Raw genomic sequence first — 21,285 nt, 5'->3', positions numbered from 1 at the left:
ACAAGTCTGGCATCCTGACTGTGAAGCACCCCTGTGTGTAGGTAGAAAAAGCTATACCTGACATTGTATGGTGAAGGACCCCACCACACCATTATTGCCACGTTATGCAGGCAAAAAGAAAGGGGCCCTTGTTGAACAGACCAAGTGCAGTTGATGTGATGTTAAACCGTTGAGCAGGTGCTTGTCCCTCATTAGAATCTGCTGGGTTTGGGGCAACGTGCCTTGGTCGAGTGGTGAAGCCAAAGCGCAGAGAAATCCAGAAGCTGCAGCAGGGCCGAGGGAGCATTCGAGGCTCTGTGGCAGCGAAAGGCTGGCTCAGCTCTGCCTGGCCATGTCCCTGCTGGCTCTTCAAAAGTTTGGGTTTTGCTAACTTTAGGTAACATCTTGCCGCAGGAGACAGTCTGGAGCAAGCATGGGTGTGAGCAGCCAATGCATTTGTAACATAGGTGTAGATACCTGCGGGTATAAGGGTAGGAAATCATCTGGGTGTCAGTGTAGAAAACACTGCTGGTATTTTAACACGTACGTCGTACTGAATCCCCGTCCCGCTCTCCCTGTAAACACCATTGTGCTTCTCATCTGCCACATTTGCAGCAGCAGCAGCAGAGAGATTTCCCCTGAAATGGGATTGCTGACCCAGCGGCCGCCCAGACAATGTGACAGGCGCTCCCAGGCAGCACAAAGCCCCCCTTCCAGAAAGCCGTCACACAAAGCCGAAACCCCACGCAAGCCCCAACCTGCTGGGCTCGGCACATCCCTCCCGCCAGTGCGGGGCAAGGCGGCCGGGCTGAGCGGCGGTGCTCGGCGGGCTGGAGCGGCAGCATGCCCTTGCCGAGGCGCCGGTCGTCCTTCTTGGGGGGGCAGCAGCCCTCTTCCTCCGCGGCCGAGAGCTCGGGGCCACCTGGCCGCCGAGTGAGTGTCGGGGGTGGAGGGAGCCTGTTGAGACCCCCCGGCGTCTACGTGGGAACAGTCCCCACCGGCGGCGTGAGCAGCTTGGGCACCCGAGTGTCCCGCAGAGCCCTGGGCATCAGCAGCGTCTTCCTCCAGGGTCTGCGCAGCTCCTCTGCTGCTGTGCCCTTGGCCCCGGGGTTGGAGAAGGGCAGGGGTCTCTCCTATGAGAGCCTGAACGGCTGCTTGGTGGAGTACATCGAGAAGGTGCGAGCTCTCGAGCAGGTCAACCAAGAGCTAGAGGAGCACATCAGAGTCTACCTGGACAAGAAAGCGGCCAGCGTGGGCAGCTGGGGAGCACTGCGGGAAAACTGGGAGGCCATTTACCATCAGGTGAGCACCGGAGTGCTGTTGGCAGCAGGGGGGACAGGGGGAGCTTCAGGAGTAGTTAGCAACCTTGAGCGGTGAGGGTTGATGCTGCTGATGAATGCCGCCTGATTTCAAGGCACGGTGCCCTAGACGGAGGGTTTTAAATCTGTCTTCATGATAATTAGCATTATCATTTCACAGTGTGTTGTGGAAAATGCCTATTAAGCAGGAGGATTGCCTTGGGCATCCTGCACATGGGGGTGATTGAAATGCACCCCAAGGCGTGATATCTGGGCTGATTAAAATGGGTGGGGGTTTTTCATACTATTTTTTTTCTTAGCTGTGGTTATTATACTGAGCATCAAAATTATTAAAAGACAACTGCTAGGACCGAATTAGGTTTTTTCCCTCAACATGATATCATTATAAGCACATTGGTTGGTTGGGTTTCTTTCATTAGCAATTCAGATTTTTACTTGATTCCCTTGTTCACTTAATCACATTTTCAAAAGGTCTATTTATTTAAAAATAATAATTACATGGCTAAAAATGAGTGACTCCTTTCTTTCCCTTTGTCACCACCCTGCTATCCCTTACTCCCACCTTCTCCATACGGCACAGGCTGCGGGTTCTTTGGGAGAGTGTTTATTGTGGGGGTGCAAAATGGTGTTTGCATTGACCTCGGGGACAAGCAGCAGCTCTTTTGCTGACCAGTAAGACCAGTAAGACTTTACAGGCTGATGTCCTGCTTGCAGCATACATGGGGCTTTGTCCCCTGAGGTCTCAGGGCACCTCTCAAGTCCTGGCTTCTCGACTCCCAGCCAGCGGGAGCGGACAGGACCCTGAAGAGCTGGAACCCAGCATCTTGCACATCTCTTCCCAGCAGCACTGGTGCAGGCACAGAACATGCCGTCGGTGGGTCCCCAGAAAGCCTGAAAGACAACTTTTAAATTCCCTGGGACAATTGTGTGTTTTACGTTGGGCTGGCCAGAGTTTTACTCCAGCATAGAAGAAGGTGTATTTTTATGGTGTGCTGAATTTTTAGGGCAGACCTTCACCCAGAATACTACAAATGTCATCTGAACCCTGAATGCGGCGGTGTAAGCTTGTTGAACAAAGGTCGTGCCAGCAGAAACACCCAGTTAAGCACCGACTTTTACAGCTGTTATCTTTTTGTATTGGTGAATGACTAATTGTTGCTGCTAATATAAGTTATATTTCTATAAAGCTTCTTGAAGTGGCTAGTTGCTGAAGCCAATGGGTGCTCTGAATATGGGGTGCTTACGAAAAGCCACACCCTTGAACCTATCATCTCACTGAGGTACATGGGGACTATGATGGGAGATGGGGGTTAATGCTTTACAGCCGCTATCCCGTGTTTTCTAGGTGTGTCCCATTCTGCCGTTGTAGACCTCACCTGTAAAAACTACCAGGGCTTACAGTTAAGATCAAAAAAAGTAGAACCGTGGGTACCTTAGGAAGGACTGTTTGGTATTTCTTTATAGGAAACCCCAACTTTGTAGTGCAGATGAATCTACTCATATAATAATTTTTCACCCAAATGGCTTTCCTTTTAACCTTTCTTTATATTGTCATCCTGCCACCTTGCTTCTACCCTCCTCTCTTTATGAGTAAGAGCAGCTCATAATGAAATCTGGCTTGAATATTGGGCTCTTCCTATATAAAATCAGAAAAATAGAGCTATGTAGTAGTAGCATTTGCAAGTAACACAGAAAATAAGAGAAAAAGATTAGCACCATCCATATCTACTTCACCATTAAAACACATTAGAGAACACATAAAGTTTTCTGAATTACTTCAATTAAATCAATAAAAGAGGCATCACTTAATGGGTTTTGACTTTCTCAGATATAATCTGAGCTGCTATGTACAGTTCTGACTAATAGGTTTCTTCACTTTTTTTATAATAAGCATCTAACCAAAATGAAAGTAGGACCTCATCCAGCCCCACTCATTCACCCTGGAGCTAACTGCTAAAAGTATGCCAGCATCGACACTGAAACTGTCACATTTATTAAAGCTGCATCAAAATCAGTTGCTGCAGAAACGGCTGCAATCACAGGAAGTCAGACCCTCCTGCCACGGCACGTCCCAGTAGGAAAAGTAAAAGGTGTCCAGGAGCGGGTGAACAGAAATGAGAGATACCTGGAAGATACATTTCTAGATGTATTTTTTGTAAATAGATTTTGTGTAGATGTCCACATCCACCTTAATGTGACATATACTTCTTTCAGCCTACTGCAAAATCTGAGGACTCATTTTCATTCCCTGCCAGCCCTGTGAATTCAGCCGGGAGGGGTGCCTGGCAGCCATAAAACCCCTTGGTGCCATTCGCATGAAGCAGCTGTGAAAGTTTTAGGGCAGAAAGCCACTTAAGCAGCCACCTGGTTTAACCCAAATGTCCACAATAGGAACAGTTTTTGAACAAGAAGCAGGGAAGGAAAATACACAAGTGGGGGTGGGATCTAGACAGGAGCCCCTTCCTCCTGCACTGCTAGTGAGAAGACAAGGGTATGGCCACACAGGGCTCTCCTGGTCCCAAAATCAGAAATGTGATGGGCTCATCTCCACAGTGGGGTAGGAGAGACCCCAGCGGACCCGAGGTTCCATTTCCCTCCTGCCCTTCCTAGGATGTGCTCCAGCATCCCAAATTTCAAGTAGTTGTCCTCCCAGCAATAACAACCGGGTGCCAGCATTTCTCCCAGAGACAGAGCTTGGGGAAAAATGTGGCAATGAGTGACTCGGAGGGTATGAGTGGAGGCTCCCTCAGGGGAAAAACCACTCGTGTTTCATTGCAATTGTCAGAGCTATTACTGCAGCAGGGGATCACTGACAGGAGCTGAATGATGGGAAGCTGCTATCCAGCTCACAGCATTAATTATCAGCCCGGGCAGCTGGTTTTTAGCAGAGCAGGTGGACACACACTAATTGGGACAGGCACAAAATGGGAGGATTTTTTGCAGGAAATGAGAAATCCTTGCGGAGAGGAATTCATGTGACAGAAATACAAATTCATCGCATTTTACCCTGGGCATACTCCTTTTCTGCAGGCTTTATCCTGGTCTTCTTGTGGGAAAATCTCTCTCTAATCAAATGTGTCACTTCTGCAGAATAGGAGGTTGTTTGTAATGGCAGTTCCTTCCCACAGAGCAGGGTAGCACCTGAGAAGAGCAGATGCTTGAAACAGTCTCAGTGAGTGTATGGAGAGGAGCGGGTAGCTCAGCCTCCGTGACCATTCAATTACGGCTGAGTGGGAGACACAGAGATTTATTTTGTCTATGAGATGGCACGTAGCGTGGTTCAGATCACAGGAGTAAACACAAAAGCAGAAGGAATCAACATCCTGGACCAATGTTATCACTGCTGTGATTCCTGTGCATGGTCGGCAGCATCTGAAAAATCACCGTTTTTCCATAGAGATACTTTTATTTGCACCTGGACTTACTGTCAGCATTTACTCAGTGTTAGTACTAAGCCTGGAGGCCCACAGCCTGAGGAATCGCCGCATTTGGACTCGCACCCAGTAATTTATTTGCTGTGGGGCCAGGAGCAGCTGAGTATTATCTGTAACACACTCTAACGCCAACACCATGTGTAGTGTCTGTAAATGGGCAAAACAGCATTCTGCTACTCATCTAAGGGCACAATGAACTCCCACAAAATGGTGCAGAGCTTGGTCAACTGCCGTACAGAGGATGGCAATAAAGTAGGTTTAATTATGTCCTCAGCCACCTCCAACAGCACAACCTTGGACTACCTTCACCTACAGCTGTGAGGTGGGGCGCGGAGGTTTCCTCCTTGTGCTTAGGCAACATTACAGGTTTTACAGATTGTTTCTTTAGGAGTTACCTCCTGCTTTGAGAACCAGGCATTCTTTGATGCAGGCCTGTTTACTCAGAAAATAATGTATAAATGAAGTTTTTTCCTGGATGCAGCAGGGATCGGCAAAGGACCCATCAATCTTGCCAGCCTGTCTCTAGGTATTACCTTTCCCGAGGCAATGCAACAAATGCCACTCTTGCTACCTTTGAGTTTTTCTCCTTCAGGCTCTGAGAAGGGGTTCAGCACAGAAAGCATGACCAAAAGCGTTATGATTTTACTGCTTGGCACCTGAGCAGCAAGCATGGGGTTGCATGCTTTTAGCTTGATTTAGTCGTGAATTAAAACATGTTGGAGGCAATGGGCTGATACCAACCACTTCCTTCTGTGTGTGGAAAGGAAGCCTAGACCGCCATCTTCTGATCTTTCTCCACAGAGGCATCATTTGCTTTAACTGAAGTGAACTTAAAAGCCAGATAATTTTCCATTACATAAATATTTAAACCACACCTGAGGCCACAAATTTAGCAGCATTCAGAAAAGATTTAGGCATTTGTAAGAACAGCAAAACTATACAAAGCTATCGATAAAACATAGCTAAGAATCTGGAAGACATATTAAATCTTGCAATGCCAAGCTTGGTCAGATCTCTCTTAAAAATCAAACACTGCCAGTCAGCAGGGATAAGTTCTCCCCATAAGTGTCTGTATCACCATCACACCTTATCAAGGCTGGAGCCTGCAAACTCCCTGGAAGCAGCTAGTTTTCCTTATTACCAGTCATAACCCAGTAAATGGGCCAGTATGTTGATGCAGATTTTGATTTTTTTTCCTAAAAATGAAAATTGCATTTTCATGTCCATAAAACCGCAATGAAATTAAAGAAAATTGTTGCTGCTTTTTAGTTATGATGTTTTATACCACAAATATTCAGTGTTAATTCAAGAGCTGAAAAAAATCATGTTCAAAAGGTGTATGTGTATCACAGATCCAAGTGTCGAAAGACAGTATGTGACTTAAAGGAGCTATTATTAGTAATAACATTTGCATTTTTAAAACACTTCTCATTTTGTCCATTTAAATGCCACATGAGCATCAGTGACTTAAGCCTCCCAGAAGCCCTGCAAGGCAGGACAGTGTTGCCTTCTGCTTTACAAGCAGAGGCGGCAATGTCTAAGTGCTTGCAGCATTGCAAACCCTCTCATTTCCAATGGACACAAAGAAGGGTGTTTCCAAAACTCCTGCCTCATGCATTTTGGTATGTGTGTCAGCAATGTAGCTACGAATCCATGTCACTAATGCTGCATGTTTGCACCCAGCTGTTGATTATTAGGAGAATTAAATCAAACAAAAGAGCCACTAGATGGAAGTCTTACATTTCTTCTTCTGAAGCCTAGGAAAGGGCTTTCACAGATCCCGTGGTAATTTTTCAGGAAACCTGGTTTCTACACAGAAACTACCGTGTCATTGTTTATCCTAAGTTTACTGTTGGATTTGAAGCATACGCAGCTGATTTCCAGGAGGGCTGAAAGTGCTGGCTCCCACTGCAACATTCATCCCTGAAGCCTTCCAAACATTAGACTTCTTTATAACATTTTTACTTATATGGCACAGTTCAGGTTTGTGTGCAGTTCTGGAAAGCTCTGGACTTTTTCACTGAACCGTTGTCATTAGCTGCTGGTCTATGAAGAGGGGAGTTGGATTTTGATGAAGTCCTCAGGAATGTGTGCTACCAGGGTTCTGGTAAAGACATCCACTGTGGGGTAGGTGAGAAGTCACCTCAAATGACTCCATAAAACTGTAAGATTGCTACTGAAAAGCACTTGCAGTTTGTCTCCGTATAAGGCAGAAATCCAGCAGCAGCAAATCACCAGCTATTCCCTTCTGCTTTCATTGCAGCCATTTTACACTGCATTCAGCCTCTAAACTTAGCCATTAACATACCTCTGTGTGGCACTGTGCAGCTCACAGGATTTAATGCTACTTTTCCTCATGGGATGTTCCCAGTTCTCTCAAAGACATTCATTTTCATCAGACTTTAGGTCAAATACTGTAACCGTGTGGGCTCACTACCGGAGGCAATAAGTTTGATTTGACAGGACAGGGCAAATCACAGGGCAGCATTTCTGCTTCCTGATTTGAGTCAGGGAAAAAAATAAAAGCTTCTATGAAGATCCACACATGTATGAGTTGGCAGGAAGACAAAATAACTTCTGTAGGAAAAAAGGAAAGAAAAGAAAAGAAAAAAGGAAGAAGGAAAAAACACCAAAAAATTCAGAGCTTCTACTACATCCATGCTGCTGGCATGTAAAAACTAAATGTCTTTTCTCCATCTTTCTGGAGAAACTCAGGTTTCCTGGTGCAAGGGGACCTGAGGCTAGCAGAGCAGCACATCCGCAAAGTCCTGGGTCTGGCCAGCCACTCTGAAATGCTGCAGAAGGGACGACCCAGGAGTTGAGGAGTTAGGCCAGTGCTGGCAAAGTGGGGTTGCAAAAAAGCAGGGAGAAGGAAATAAGGGGGTGAACAATAAAGAAGAGCCAGTTCTACGTGCGAGAGAGCATATAAAGTCTTCTGTATTTGTGTGCCGCACAGCAGAGCTGGCTGGTGTGCTGTGAGATACCATCTCTTTCCCACATCTGGGGCTTTCATAACATCTCTGCCTCCTGCGCGTTCACTGCGCTCTCTTAATTTTCTCTATGCCAAAACTGGGACTTTTTTGCCCAGTGACAGTATTCATGGGACCTCTCTCCTCTGCCTAGATGCTATTTCCATGAAACATGTTAGAGCTGCATGTCCCTGAGGTGGCCTACCCCTCGATCATTTGGTTGGAATTGGCTAAGAAATCACAGAGTTATTAAAGAAAAATTGGCCGCCCATGCAATGGCATGAGCTCTGTTTCCCTTGGAAGCTAAGCTCCAAGCTGGAGCTGGCAGGAACAGAGTTCCAGTCCCAGGCTTCCAGCCACAGCTGCCTTTCCTTTTTGTTCCTTACAGCAGGTGAGAAGTAAGCAAACCACTTTGTTTAACTCTCGTGCCTCCTCTGATTTAAAAGATATAGAGTGCTTTTAACTTCATGATCCATTATGGACATCTCAATGTGGGGAATAGGTTATTCCTCCAGACCTCTCCTCATCAGATGCCTTCAGATATTTCATATTTGTTTGTCCAACCATTCGTAAAACATCTGGAGCAGTAAGCTCTAGCAGTAAGCAGTAAGGGTGAATGTTAGTTACCATGTAGAAATGCTTCAGCCTTGCATGTCCACCTCCACCCTGTCACCAAGCAGCAGGCCAAAAAGCAGGTGGGGCCATACTAAGGCAATGTTCCCACTTGGCGGTACTTGAGGTAACTTATCTGGACGCAGCCTTGATGTCTCCATATTGCATGGCCCGTTTCACCTCAGGGGAGCAGAATGCTTCAGGGGAATTTGCAAGCTCATTTAATTGCAGACTTAATTATCTAAAGAAACATTCCTGCTTCAAGAACTCTCCTGGCCCACATAAAAAAAGCTTCTCTTATTCATGTGGTGGTTTAGTTTCAACTACAAATCTCCATGTGTATCTCCTGAAAAAGACCCAAGAGATGTTCAGTGGAGCTCCTCCCGAGTGACAGCATGGACCATGGGATGGCTGGAGGCCCCAGACAGGTATTTGCAGAGGTGATCGCTCTAAGCCTGGTACCAAACTCCGCATGTCTTTGGTCACCTCCATAGCTCAGTGCACATGTGACTTCAGGGCAGGCAGTGGTCTTTTTTTACCTTTTTATCATTTTATATAACCTTGAATCACAACAAGCTGCTATGTCACAAGCCTTTCAGTTTGCTTACCCCTCAAAGTGCATCCTAGGCACTAAAGATAGACCCCAGAGCCAAAGCAATGATACCATGGTCTGTCTTATTTGCACAATCTTTCCAAAGCACTTCACATTCACTGTAATAATCTTTGAAGACTGCCTGCTCCTCAGGTCACATATCTTTCGCAAGAGCTTACAGGATTCCATCAGAGAAGAAAAGTGACGCTCTGGGAGCTGAGGACGGCTCACAGGTGGCATGAGCAACAAGTATCCCTTGGCTCACTGAAGATGACAACCCTGAAGAGGACTGCTGATATGGGAAGTAGAATAGGAACTGCATAAGTGCTACTTAAACTGTATTTAGAAAATGTAAGTGGGACTAAAATGATGAACGTACCTTGCGCGCAGTAATGAATTTTGCCCCTTGTGACCAGCTGACGATCAGAATAAATGTGTTTCCACAAGAAGATGAATGCTTAGGAGCAATGAACAGTTCGATAACAAATTACAGCCTATTTGCAGAGAATTTGTGAATTTATATGTACAAAATTCATTTGTTATATGGAATGAGTCACTTAAACAGCCCTAGGCTAAAGGACTATTTTCAGAATCAAACCTATACATCTGTTTAAGATACACGTACAGTGCACATAGCTAATGTGCTGAAGCTCTTCATTGCTTGAGTTCTGTTTTCTCTTTCTTCTAGGTGGGTGAAGCAGTCCTTGAAAATGCTCGTCTTATGCTGCACACCGAGAACATTCAAGCCTGTGCTGAAGACTTTAAAGACAGGTAGTCTTGTGGTGGCACCTAGTTGGCCACTTTCTTTGAAACTTTGCTTTGGCAAATGCTTACTCTATAGGGGAGTAACACTCAGTGAGTAGAACGGGCTTGTTCTTTTAAGTTGAATATTCAACCATTTGACTTGGGAGGGGGTTTGTAACAGCAAAATAATTACGATGCTAGCATTATTTTGGAAGATTTTGAAGATTTATAGTAACAAAAATGTGCACTAGCAAAACTACTTAAGCTATTCTTTGATATACAACCATTGATTTACTGAGAGGTCAGTATTCATTCAAATTTGGGTTGACATTTTTATAAAGACAAACTTCCATGTACTTTTTAGTTTTAATTTTTGGTACCACATGAGTGGTTTTGGAAGTAACAATCATTCTGCTGCAGCAGCTGAAAAGCAAAAATTGCACCACTACAAACATCAGTGTGGAAACGTTAGTTAAGAAAACAGAAACAGGCTGCACTGATTTTCCTTGTCTTTACTGAAAGAAATGAACAGTAGAAGAAGATCTTACATACTGACAAACTACTTTTTTAATGTCTTTCTGTTTGCAGAGCCTAATATTCATGTACATGAGTGCATGAAGCTCTTTACTCAGGAGATGTGGTCCTTCTAGATTTACTCATAATGAACTCATTCATTTACAAATAGCTTTTTGCAAGATCTGACACATAAACTGTATTTCAAACTAATTGATTTTTATCTCCTATGATTTTTATCATCCCTTACACTTCTCTCTCTCTCTCTGGTATTATTTTATTTAATCACATCAAAAAGTGTGTTAATCATGTTCTTAGGTTTGCCTTTTATTTCAGAAAGGTACAAGTCTGAGATACTCTTTTTATGTCTTTATGTACATGGTTACACTTACATTTTAAGTAGTTTTAAAAAATATTTCTTAAAAATGTCATCTGACTCGGACAAGCAGTCTACATAACAAAACCAATGTCAGATCAATCCACTGCATAGTGAGCGCTCCTAATTCTCACTGGGATCACCTGCCACTTTCCCAAGCACTTGAACTTCCAGCAAAGTAGGTGGCTCTCAAGGGGCGGCAGAGTGCAGGACTTGTTTATGAAGCTGGGTCCCATCTAACCTGAAAACCCTCCTGTCTAGCCTCCCTGGCCACCAGGTCTGACACAAAAGCCTCTCACCGAAGCAGATTCACCATGCAACCCAGCCACATTTTCAATGGAAAGCCTAAAATGAAAAGGTACAAAACAAGAGCGATTGCAGCAAGCAGCAGTATAAAATAGCAACTGCCTGCCACAATTTCCCTTACCATTGCAGGCACAATTTAGAAATGAGCCGTTTGATTTAACAGCAATTCTAGTTGACAAACAAACCACTCAGATTTCCTCTTTATTTTAATAGCACTGGCATTAGGTCTTAAGCACAGGCTGGTACCCTGAAACATCAGCTTGTCCATTAGTAAAACCTTGATGCACACATATTTTCTTTGACCATAGCTCTGAAAAATTCTTAGGTAGATGAATGAGCAGTTATTCTCATTTTAAAGCCAAGCAGAGAAAAAGCCACCCATAGTCATACTGTGTCTAAATACCAGATCTAGCAAGAGACCGCATGCCGCTCCGTGCTTATTCAGGAATCCTATCAGGCTGATAACCACCCTAGTGCAGACTGCTAACTTGGCCTCTTTTATTACACTCTGAGTTAATGACAGGGTACTTCAGGCAGTCAAATTCAAGTATAGCAAGACAAGGTGAGAGCAAAGTATATCTTCTGTGTTTCTGTGTCTCTGTCTGGGACACATGAGCTAATTAGCATAAACGGTGTCATTTTAAAAAAAAAGCAGGTTTTTCTTGCTGAGCTGTGCTGTATTAAGGTTTGGGGTTTTCTTTTTTTTTCTCTGCAGGTATGAAAATGAACAGCCATTCAGAAAGGCAGTGGAAGATGAAATTAATTCCCTATATAAAGTGATTGATGATGCTAATTTAACTAAAATGGATCTGGAGAGTCAGATAGAGAGCATGAAAGAAGAATTAACTTTGCTGTCAAAGAATCATGAAGAAGTAAGTCCAGACTCAGCACACTGCAAAGCCAACGTGTGCCTGTTTCACCCAGTTGGTGTCATGTATCTAGTGCAAAGAAGCACTAAAAAGGTCTGCCTGCCATCTGGATGGGGGGATTCTCCTGAAACCCCCTCCTACTTACCTCTTCTCTGTTAAAGAGCTAACCTCTGAAGCATGATCAATTTGCTTACATTTAAGTTTTAACCCGTTCTCATCTGATAAATATGACATGGAAGAGATGTCATCACTTCCTTTCCTGCTAGACACCACATGATGGTCACAAGGCTGCACAGTCCTGTATGTAGACATCTCAACAGTGAGATCTGATTCTCAGCTAGAGATGTAAAGAGAAAATGCATGTGCAGGGAACAAGCTCTGGTCCTGCTGCACTAACACTGAGCATTAACCAGGTTCTTCTGAAAATATCCTGCTTGGCTTAGCAAGCTGCTCAGTTCCCAAAACCATGTCTCTCCTGCGCAACACACCACTGAAGCAAGTCACAGGGACAGGCCGCTGGAAGGGAAGCCCATTATTACCCAATTTTGCAATACTTTCCCACTTACTCATTACATTCACCTGATGGAGGCTCGAATACAGAGCTGCTACTAATCCCACATAAGGGAGAGCAAGCAATTGCGGGGATGCCTCAAAAGTAAGAGAGAGCTTGAATTGAGATGCCTCACAGAAGCAAGGTACTATCCTACCTTACATTTCTTACAGGTTATTTTTCCAGCATTTTCATATTTCAGCAACATTGCAGGCATACGGTGACGTGGTTTGCCAAGATGAGGTTGCTTCATCCCCTCCCTACTTTCATGAGGCTAATCCCAAGGCTGGCATCTTGCAGAAAATAACCAGTGGCTTCAACACCACTGCATGGCATGAGAAAGACAGAAGTTATTTTTGATAAGAAGGAAAACAGAAAATTCCTAGGAATATACAGGAACCCCCTTAAACCTCTGTGTATTGCAATGACTGCTGTGAAACCAGAAAAGCTGGCACTGATGCTGTTCTCTGCCCATATGCATGGTGTAACGAGAACACCACCTCTCCAACAGCTCCTCCTGCTCTGCATTTAGCCAGCGAGGAGCCCCTGCAAGGTAGAAGGATGCTCCTTTCTTTACCCGTTGGGAGTATCTGAGCATTTGCAGAACCACCTCAGAACAGACTTGATTTTCCCACGGCAGCATCACCAAGGGAAGCTGCTCAAGAGAAGTCATAGAATAAAGGCTGGAAGCAACTATTGCAGTTACTTCAGCTGAGCTCTGGCTCGAGACAGAAAGTCCTAAGGATTTTTCTGAACTAATTCAAACCTTTCTTTCCTCAAGTGCCCCCACTAGGTAATACATGTCAGGTCCTTTTGAGGCTCTTATGAACTTGGAGTGGGCACATTTTGAGGCTTTCATCCTTGCAGGTTCGTAATTCATACAATTCCATCAGTTTTTTTCCAGTATTGCCACTGTCAGGGGCCATTGTTTACACAGTTCCCAGAGGCTTTTACACTACATTTTTGCTTATGCTAACAGCACATATGAACAGATTGATGTAAAAAGATCATAGTGCCAGACAGTTCAGATACATGTGCAAATCTCATTTATTCTTGTGTTCCTGAACACAATGTACAACTGATGTGCTACCTTTAAGCATGCAATTCTAATTCTAAACACACTATTTCTCTACTGCTTACATGTTTTTGGAGCACGTATATATAAAGAACAGAATGCTGTCACGGACAAGGACAGTACTCTTCACCTAACATGTACATGCACAGAAGCACAGAAGCACACGTGGCTCGCACAAGCTGCAAGGCTGTAGACCTCCTGCTGTTTTGCACAACTTGTATCTCCCAGTAAATGCATGTCTTTGTTATCGAGTGGTGCAGCAGAGAGGGAAGAGCAGGGTCTGATTTGCTGTAAGCTGTTAGTTCCTTGACCCAGAGTCCACATTGCAGCTTTATGGGCAATATAGTTGTGATGGGTTCAGGTCCTGGGTGCACAGTACGCATGTGTCAAGCTCTGACTGATGCAGAAACTTCCCACTGTGAGTGGGGGCTGCTCCAGGCAGTGCCTTGGTGTAGGGCTTCAGTGTCCTTCCACCAAGAGGGAAACGACTTCTAGCACCCCAGATCTGCAGTAAGACTCCCTATGCAGAAGCAAGGCAAATCCACATCTGCAAAAGAAACCCTCCAGTGCACGAAGTCATTAATGTAGACACCTTTTGGGACCAAATTTAATTACTCTCTCTGTGGCACTGAAAGAGCTCTTCCTCGAGCCTCTGAAGCTACCACATTCAGTTGTCCGGTTCACCTTCTTTTATGTCTGTTGTTTTTGTTCAAGGATGTGAAGGTATTATACAAGCAGCTTGCTGGATCTCAGCTGGAAGAACTTGATGTTCCCCTGGGAAGTGGCCTGGATGACATACTGGAAAAAATCAGAATCCACTGGGAGAGAGACATTGAAAAGAATCGTGCTGAGACAGGTGCCCTGCTCCGTACCAAGGTAAGCACTCTGTAGCCCACTCTAACCTTAGTGGATTTGAAGCAAACACAACACCTAATACTCTGTAGTAACTTGGAGGGTTGGATGTTTGTTTTTTTTCTTGAAACAAAAAAGATGGTAAAAATCTAAAGGATTTTGGTCCAAGCTCATGGGAAAATACACTCATAAATATCAGTGGCTTTCTTGGCATACACAGAGTTAAATGTGTACACACAGGTGGAAATGGCCCTACCAATATTTGTGTGAACCTTCTAAGGGCTCTGAAATGTTGGCTAAGAGAAAAAAATCAGTTGATACCTTCTGCGTAGGATAAGCCACAGTTATTACCCTTCTTCCTAGCATCATTCCTCCACTGAACAATTTACAAGGGTCTATAAAGCAAAAGGGCAAAACAGATTGCTCTACACTAATTATACAGCTACAGACTCCTTGTGGGTTTCTTCTTGATATTATTTCCTTTGGCAGCAGTGGGAAAACTGGCTATTAACTTAGAAATGAAAAGTGATGATAATAGCTATTGCCTTTAAAAGGCCTCTCCTCTCCTGACACTGAGTCTGAAACAGCCTTTTAATGCATCTTTTTCTCTGTCATGAAGGATCACACATTTTCCAAATTGGCTGACTGAAGTAAGTATTTTTGCAGAGCTGAAGCATTAAGATCAGCAGATGATCCTGTATGTTAGCAGCCATCTCATTCTGAGTTGGCTATTACAGCAGAGCATGGCACAGCAAATCATAACTACAGCTGTGCTATAAGAAATATTTTGCAAAAACATAGCCTCCCCTGTTCGATGGTACAGAACTGCCATGACAGGATTCAGGGTTAGTGAAAGCAAACAGCAAGAAAAAAAGTAAGAAATACGTTTTCAGAGATAAATGCAAGCTCTGAGTACGTGTCTGTTTTCAAAACAAGAAAAATCCTGTGACAACAGTGATAACAAAGGAGCCAGCCAGCCAACCAGAGGAGTTTAACCCAGAGGTCCCATCAAGTTTGTGAGCATGCCAGACTGTTACTCAACAAATTTTTCATAAGGTTGGTCTGCAGGGGCCTGATTTTCAGCTCGTACAGCCCAAAGGAAATCGGTGACACAGTAATAACTACACGAGCCCAGACAGTGCCTCCATACAAAGCATACGCAGCCCTGAAAAGCCTAAGCATCCTCAGTAGCCTCCTAAGCTTCTCCCAGAATCTCTCTTCCTGGCCCACCACCAGGTTTCAGCAAAATGAGCATTACTTTGAACAGCACCAAATTTTTCAGTGTTCCCACTTTTCTGTCCTGCTTTCTCCTTTTCTGTTCCACTTTCTCCTCCTCCTGTGCAAACACACCCTCACAACTTCTTTCTTATTTCTTTCATACCTTCAATATCTGGTCTTTCAGATGCTCAGAGATATCATTTGGGGAGAAAACTGCCAGCTCATATTAGACTGATGACTGGATCCCATTAACGTGTCTTTTATACCTAGCCCATCTCTACTTGGCCCTCTTGGTCTAAGCTCCTACTAGTTTAAGTTGATACTGTTTTGGGGTTTTTTTGATGGGAGGAAGAATTAGAGCATCACAGATTTCTGGAAAGATCAGTTCTGGTTCTGAACAGGGTCTGGTATGACATTCCAGATTTTTTTTTCCCCGAGGCATACCTCTCATTAAACCCAGATGATGCAGTTTTGCATCTCACATCTCATACAGTTTTGTATTTCATACAGATCTATTCAGATTATTCCTATTAAGACAGATAATGAGAGTTCAGCTTTTTTCAACTAATCTTGTGGACTTATGCCATCTTATGTGGCTAAGCTGCACCATTCAGTTATCCACACTGTGAAAAATTTGTCCTTACTCTTTTGCAACATCAGAGAGCGAGCCATTCCCTCCTCAACTTTGCTATTCATTACTAGTTTCTTTAATCTCTCTGTGTGAGGTTTTCCTTGGTCCCTAATATTTTAATTTCCTTTACCTGCACCCACTCTTTAGTGTAGCTGTGACAATGTGAGACCAAGGTATTTCAAATGACGTCCTAGCACTGACTTAGACGTCAGTGCAGTATTGTTATTTTCTAATTCACTTGCCTCGTTTGCTTTGTCTCCTGACTAGACCTGCAGTCTTGGCTAGATTTTTCACAGGTATTCGGACACCAAAACACACCAATTTCCATTCATACCTAACAGGGCTTCACATGGGACTTTTTTAGATGAGTATAACCTCGAAACTCGAGTCCATTGGTTTGACCTCTGCACTTTCTTGTCCATAATGCTCAAAACCTTTCCCTGAACTGACAGCAGTGATTTAAACCCTTGTAAGACACACAAGCTATTTAGTATTTTCCCCTGAAAAATGCTTTACTTAATGATGTGGTGCTGTTCATTCATGTAGGTTGATTCCGCACATCCACCCCTGCTCACTGCTGATCTGTATTGCTTTCTGCCATCCATAAATCCTTCTAGTTCATGTTTCATCCCCAAGGCTGTAAACCTTGAGGCATCGAGCTGTTAAGCTTCTGTCATAATGGAACTAGACATTAATCCTCCTCTTCATGTCCCGTCTCTTGACCAGCTGTTGATCCATGGCAATGCTCTTCCCTGAGCACACAATTACACACTTTCCTCTGTCATCCCCTATGCGAGACCTCATAAAAAGTTTTGAAAAATCTTGTGGATTATATCAGTTGTTTTTCCTTTCTTTACTACTTTGCCAACATGTTCTCAGAACTCTAAAGATCTTATAAAAGTCACTTTCCTTCTGCAGATATCATGCTGATCAGACCCTGGTGTTGGTGTTCTGTCCATATCATACTTTAATTATCTTGATTCCACGAAAAACAGACTAATGAGAGATTCTGCACTCTTGCACAATGGCTGGCTCAGAACTGTACAGAGGTGCTTGAAATCCACACATTCCTAGGAAGCTCAAGCACCAAAATGATAAAGATTTAGGAGAACGATTTCATCCTTTCCCTCCAGTTGTTTGTGGGCATCACAATTCGGTATAGCATCTGCCTTGTGAAGCATCTCAGGAATAGGAAGAGCAGAGCCCCCAGAAAACACGAATTGTCTAGTGGCACATGTCTGCACTTCTCTACAGAAGGAATCCCAAAGCTGAGGTCAAATGTCACACCCAGCAGCACCCTCCACATGGACTCTTAGGGCGACTCAGCTGGTAATTCTGTAAGGAGGATGGGAAAACCTTGTGTGTACCAAAAGTGTTGGAGCTCATTCAGTGTGTGCTTATTTGCTGTATCATCCTCAGTATTTAGTGCCTGTTGTGGCTACCTCCACCTACTCTACCTGCCTGTTCTATCATTCACATCACTAACATCAGCTCAGGCTAGCTCCTGGAGGAGTTTCAGCATCACCTGTGGTGATGGTGAGTTGGATTTATAGGTAGCATTTGGGCCACCAGCAGGGTAAATGTGAATGAGAGATGCCAGGCTTCAGGTAATGGGTGTAGGCTATAAATATAGATGCAAAGGCCCCCTCTCTGCCCTATGTATCACTTTAAAAAGAGACATTTATAGTCTTCATACCATAATAACGTGCAGACTACACTCTCAACACAATTTAGGAGATGCAAATCACTCCAGAATGGCAGGTCCATGATCACTAGGCTGGGTTCAGCAGAATCAGTGAGGTGGGATTACGTCTCTCTGAAGCATAAGCCCCTACAAAGTATTTCTAGAAAATACAGGCTCTGTGCAATTTGCTGGAAAGGACAGTTTTGGTGCCTGGATTGAAACTCAGCCATCTGCAACACAGGTTCATAAACCTATGTTCTGCTTGAGACTGAAATGGTACTAAAATGACCTTCTGCACCTGAGATTATTTCATTCACAACAGCCAAGGTGTGGGGTTCATATTATGGTACCCTAAAAAATTACAGAAATTATTTCCTGTGCACGGTCCCAGATTTTTTTTTTTAATTTGATCTTACGTTTAAAATAAAAGAAAGCATAATCAGAAAAGCAGGACAGGGTCAAGATGAATTTTCACAGTAGAATGGAAGTATTTTGCATAGTTTAACTTTAGTGTCAACTAGAAGAAATGTAGGTTTTGACTGAAGAATTGTATTTGCTAGAGCCCAGAGCTCTGGATTGAAAACCATGATCTCAGCCCTCATTAAAAAGTATAGACATTTTCACTCAGGTACCTTTTCCTTCACCTATTTCCAAGGAGACTGAACTAAACACATAAAAACCTGCAAGCAACAAGAGCATGAAATGGCATAAGAATACCTTAATTCAATTAACAGAAATTATTTTTCTGACTCTGTGATATGACTTGCTCTTACTCACCAAATCCTGTGTGAAAAATCAAGCTGTGAATACTTCTGAAATCCAGTAGACTAAGTGAAAGCACTTACGTCTTTAAAAACCACTTTAAAAACACTCAAAAAAAATTTGTAGTATAGCTACAAAATGAAGAAATCCAGCAACGTTTTCTTTTTATAGGTCATTTTAAATGTACTAGTATCAATGGTGAATAGCTTTTGTTGACGTAGATAAAATATATATGCTTATATGTATAAGCCTTTTTACAGTAAATGCATAGGAAATGTGGTAATTTTGACACTAAGAAGTATTCAGAATTATTCAACTGAGGGATTTAATATACAAGAATCAAACTTAAAGTCAAAATTGCCACAAACCGTGAAAATATTAACTGTCAGTTTGGTATGTAAGGAAACTAAACCATAATTTGAATAGGCTGTATCTTTCAAAGCTGGTGAAGGGTCTGGAGCACAGGTCTTATGAGGGGCTGCGGCAGGAACTGGGGTTGTTTAGCTTGGAGAGGAGGGGACTCGGGGGGACCCTATGGCTCTCTACAATTGCCTGAAAGGAGCTGTAGGCAGGTGGGTGTTTGGTCTCTTCTGCCAGATAACAAGCAACAGGACAAGAGGAAATGGCCTCAAGTTGCACCAGGGGAGGTTTAGATCGGGTATTAGGAAAAATTTCTTCACTGAAGGGGTTGTCAAGCACTGGAACAGGCTGCCCAGGGAAGTGGTGGAATCACCATCCCTGGAGGTATTTAAAAGACCTGCAGATGTGGTGCTTAGGGACATGGTTTAGTGGTGGACTTGGCAGTGCTAAGTTAAGGGTTGGACTCAATGATCTTAAAGGTCTTTTCCAGCCTAAATGATTCCATGATTCTGTGACAGTCACAATTTTTTACTAGCAACAGGCTGAAACAATGGCTGCCGTGCGAACACAGGAGGAAGAGCTGGTGGAGGGTCTTAGAACTGAGTTCCATGAAACTGCCTGCAAAATACAGAGCTTGCAAGCAGAAACCGAATCTTTGAGAACTTTGGTAAGCAATGTTGGGGTTTCAGTGGGTATATTCTGTGCAAAGTCAACATGCCTTCTGAGGAAAACATTCCTGTCTTGGCACGCAGGCTTAAGAAACTCCGTTTTCCAGCAGATACTGCTTCCAGAGATGCCAGACATTTCTGGCCTCTTCTTGATTGACATGGTGCACCAAGTGTAACATATTTGACAACCAGGCCCCAGATTTCAATCTTCAGTGTCTTCATACTCAATAATAATTTCACAGAGATTGCTGGGTGGGTAGTACTTGACAACGTGAAGAGTATCTGCACCTTGTAACCACGGTGGCTCAACCTTTGTAATGATAATACACATTTTTCAAAGTATCTAAAGAAAGGAATTATCAAAATATTACATCTCCACTTTAAGCATATTCAATAGAGATTTTGGCCAAACCTGAATAAAAATCACTATGAAGTATAGGAAAACTGACTTCTAACGTCTGCTGTCCTGCCCTTATAGAAAAGGGGCCTGGAGAACTCTTTATATGATGCCAAGCACTGGCATGACATCGAACTGCAGAACCTAGGCTCTGTCATTTCCAAGCTGGAGGCTGAGATGGGAGAGATCAAAGTAGAAACCGAGCAGCAGCAGCGGGATCGTGAAAACCTGCTGACCAGCAAACAACAGCTGGAGAAAGACATTGCTGCGTATCACTGCCTTCTGGATGGAGAACAAAGCAGGTACTTGTCCTTAAAAGCAAGTGTGCCATGAGGATGGAGAACATGTGCCCCCCCGAGAAGGGGTTGTGAGGTTGCTGGAAGCAGGAAGACTAGGGTGATTCTTGTATTTCATAAGGTTAAGTGGTGATGGTGACGTTTGGAGCAGTTGCCAAAGGGGAATAACACCCCGAATCCAGTCGTGCAGAGATTCCTGACGTATTGGAGATGAGTGGTTTCCAGCACTGCCGCGGAAAGACTCTTAGGAATATGCCAGTAGGTCTACATGTCGCTTCCCTGAAGATTTGAGATGTGAGATTATAAAGCTAGTACAGAATCTGGGGGCTACATTGGTGGCTGCAAAGCAGCTGTGTTGTTTCTTGCCTCGGGTACATTATGCCTTCCCTCGACCTCCTACTATACAGTCCAAATATTAAAGCTGTGATCCTGGGGAACCTCCCTTTCTAAGCATATAAGTTCCCCCTGCCCTGAAGCCCGAGGACAGAATCTGGCCAACTGACCGTACCTTTTGTGAAAAACCATAGTTCAGACTCTTAATGTTTGTCCTCTGGGAATAACCTTAAATGCCTTTACAGTGGTTGGGTTGCTTGGTTGGGCTTTTTAAAGATCCTTAATCACCACTAGTCATGGAACCCCTGAGAATCTGATCCACAGATTTTGACTTGCTCTTCTGCTCCAGTCAGGGAGAAATTATTTTATAAACAGATCCTGCTGAAGTTGATGAGATTTCACCAGCTGAACTGAGGATAGTACTTGGTTCAGCAATTTTCCTATCTGTAGTAGTGATTAATTTTATTTGTTTTTTACTTTCAGCTGATTATGAAACTCCCAGCCCACAGAAGACCATTGCCATTAAAGCAAAAGGAGATGTCACTGCCAATTATGTTCGTGGAAGCTAAAACCCCATCAGAGCAGCCTGCTTTATTCAGTTTGATTCAACACTCAAAGTAGGTTGTAGCTTGAACAACTTTATTAGACCCTCCTCATGTAATTGCTTTGCTTACAGATTTCAATTTACTCATGTTGTTAAAATTATAATAAAAATAAAGAATATCAGGGGTTTAGTTTGACTTTTT

The 21,285-nt window shown here is 43.6% G+C and overlaps 1 protein-coding gene across 1 annotated transcript; it reads left to right on the top strand.

Moving 5' to 3' along the window:
* Positions 1-465: 465 nt before the first annotated feature.
* BFSP2 (beaded filament structural protein 2) lies at positions 466-20,485 on the top strand. The gene is given in 7 exon segments (XM_037383338.1): positions 466-1,281; positions 9,059-9,229; positions 9,594-9,676; positions 11,560-11,716; positions 14,053-14,214; positions 19,381-19,512; positions 19,992-20,485. Coding segments are annotated over 7 exon segments (1,416 nt in total). The 5' UTR covers positions 466-822; the 3' UTR covers positions 20,244-20,485.
* The last annotated feature ends 800 nt before the right edge of the window (positions 20,486-21,285 follow it).

Source organism: Falco rusticolus, chromosome 4, assembly GCF_015220075.1.
Source record: "Falco rusticolus isolate bFalRus1 chromosome 4, bFalRus1.pri, whole genome shotgun sequence".
Classification (NCBI taxonomy): domain Eukaryota; kingdom Metazoa; phylum Chordata; class Aves; order Falconiformes; family Falconidae; genus Falco; species Falco rusticolus.
This window is presented reverse-complemented; position numbering and strand designations above follow the sequence as displayed.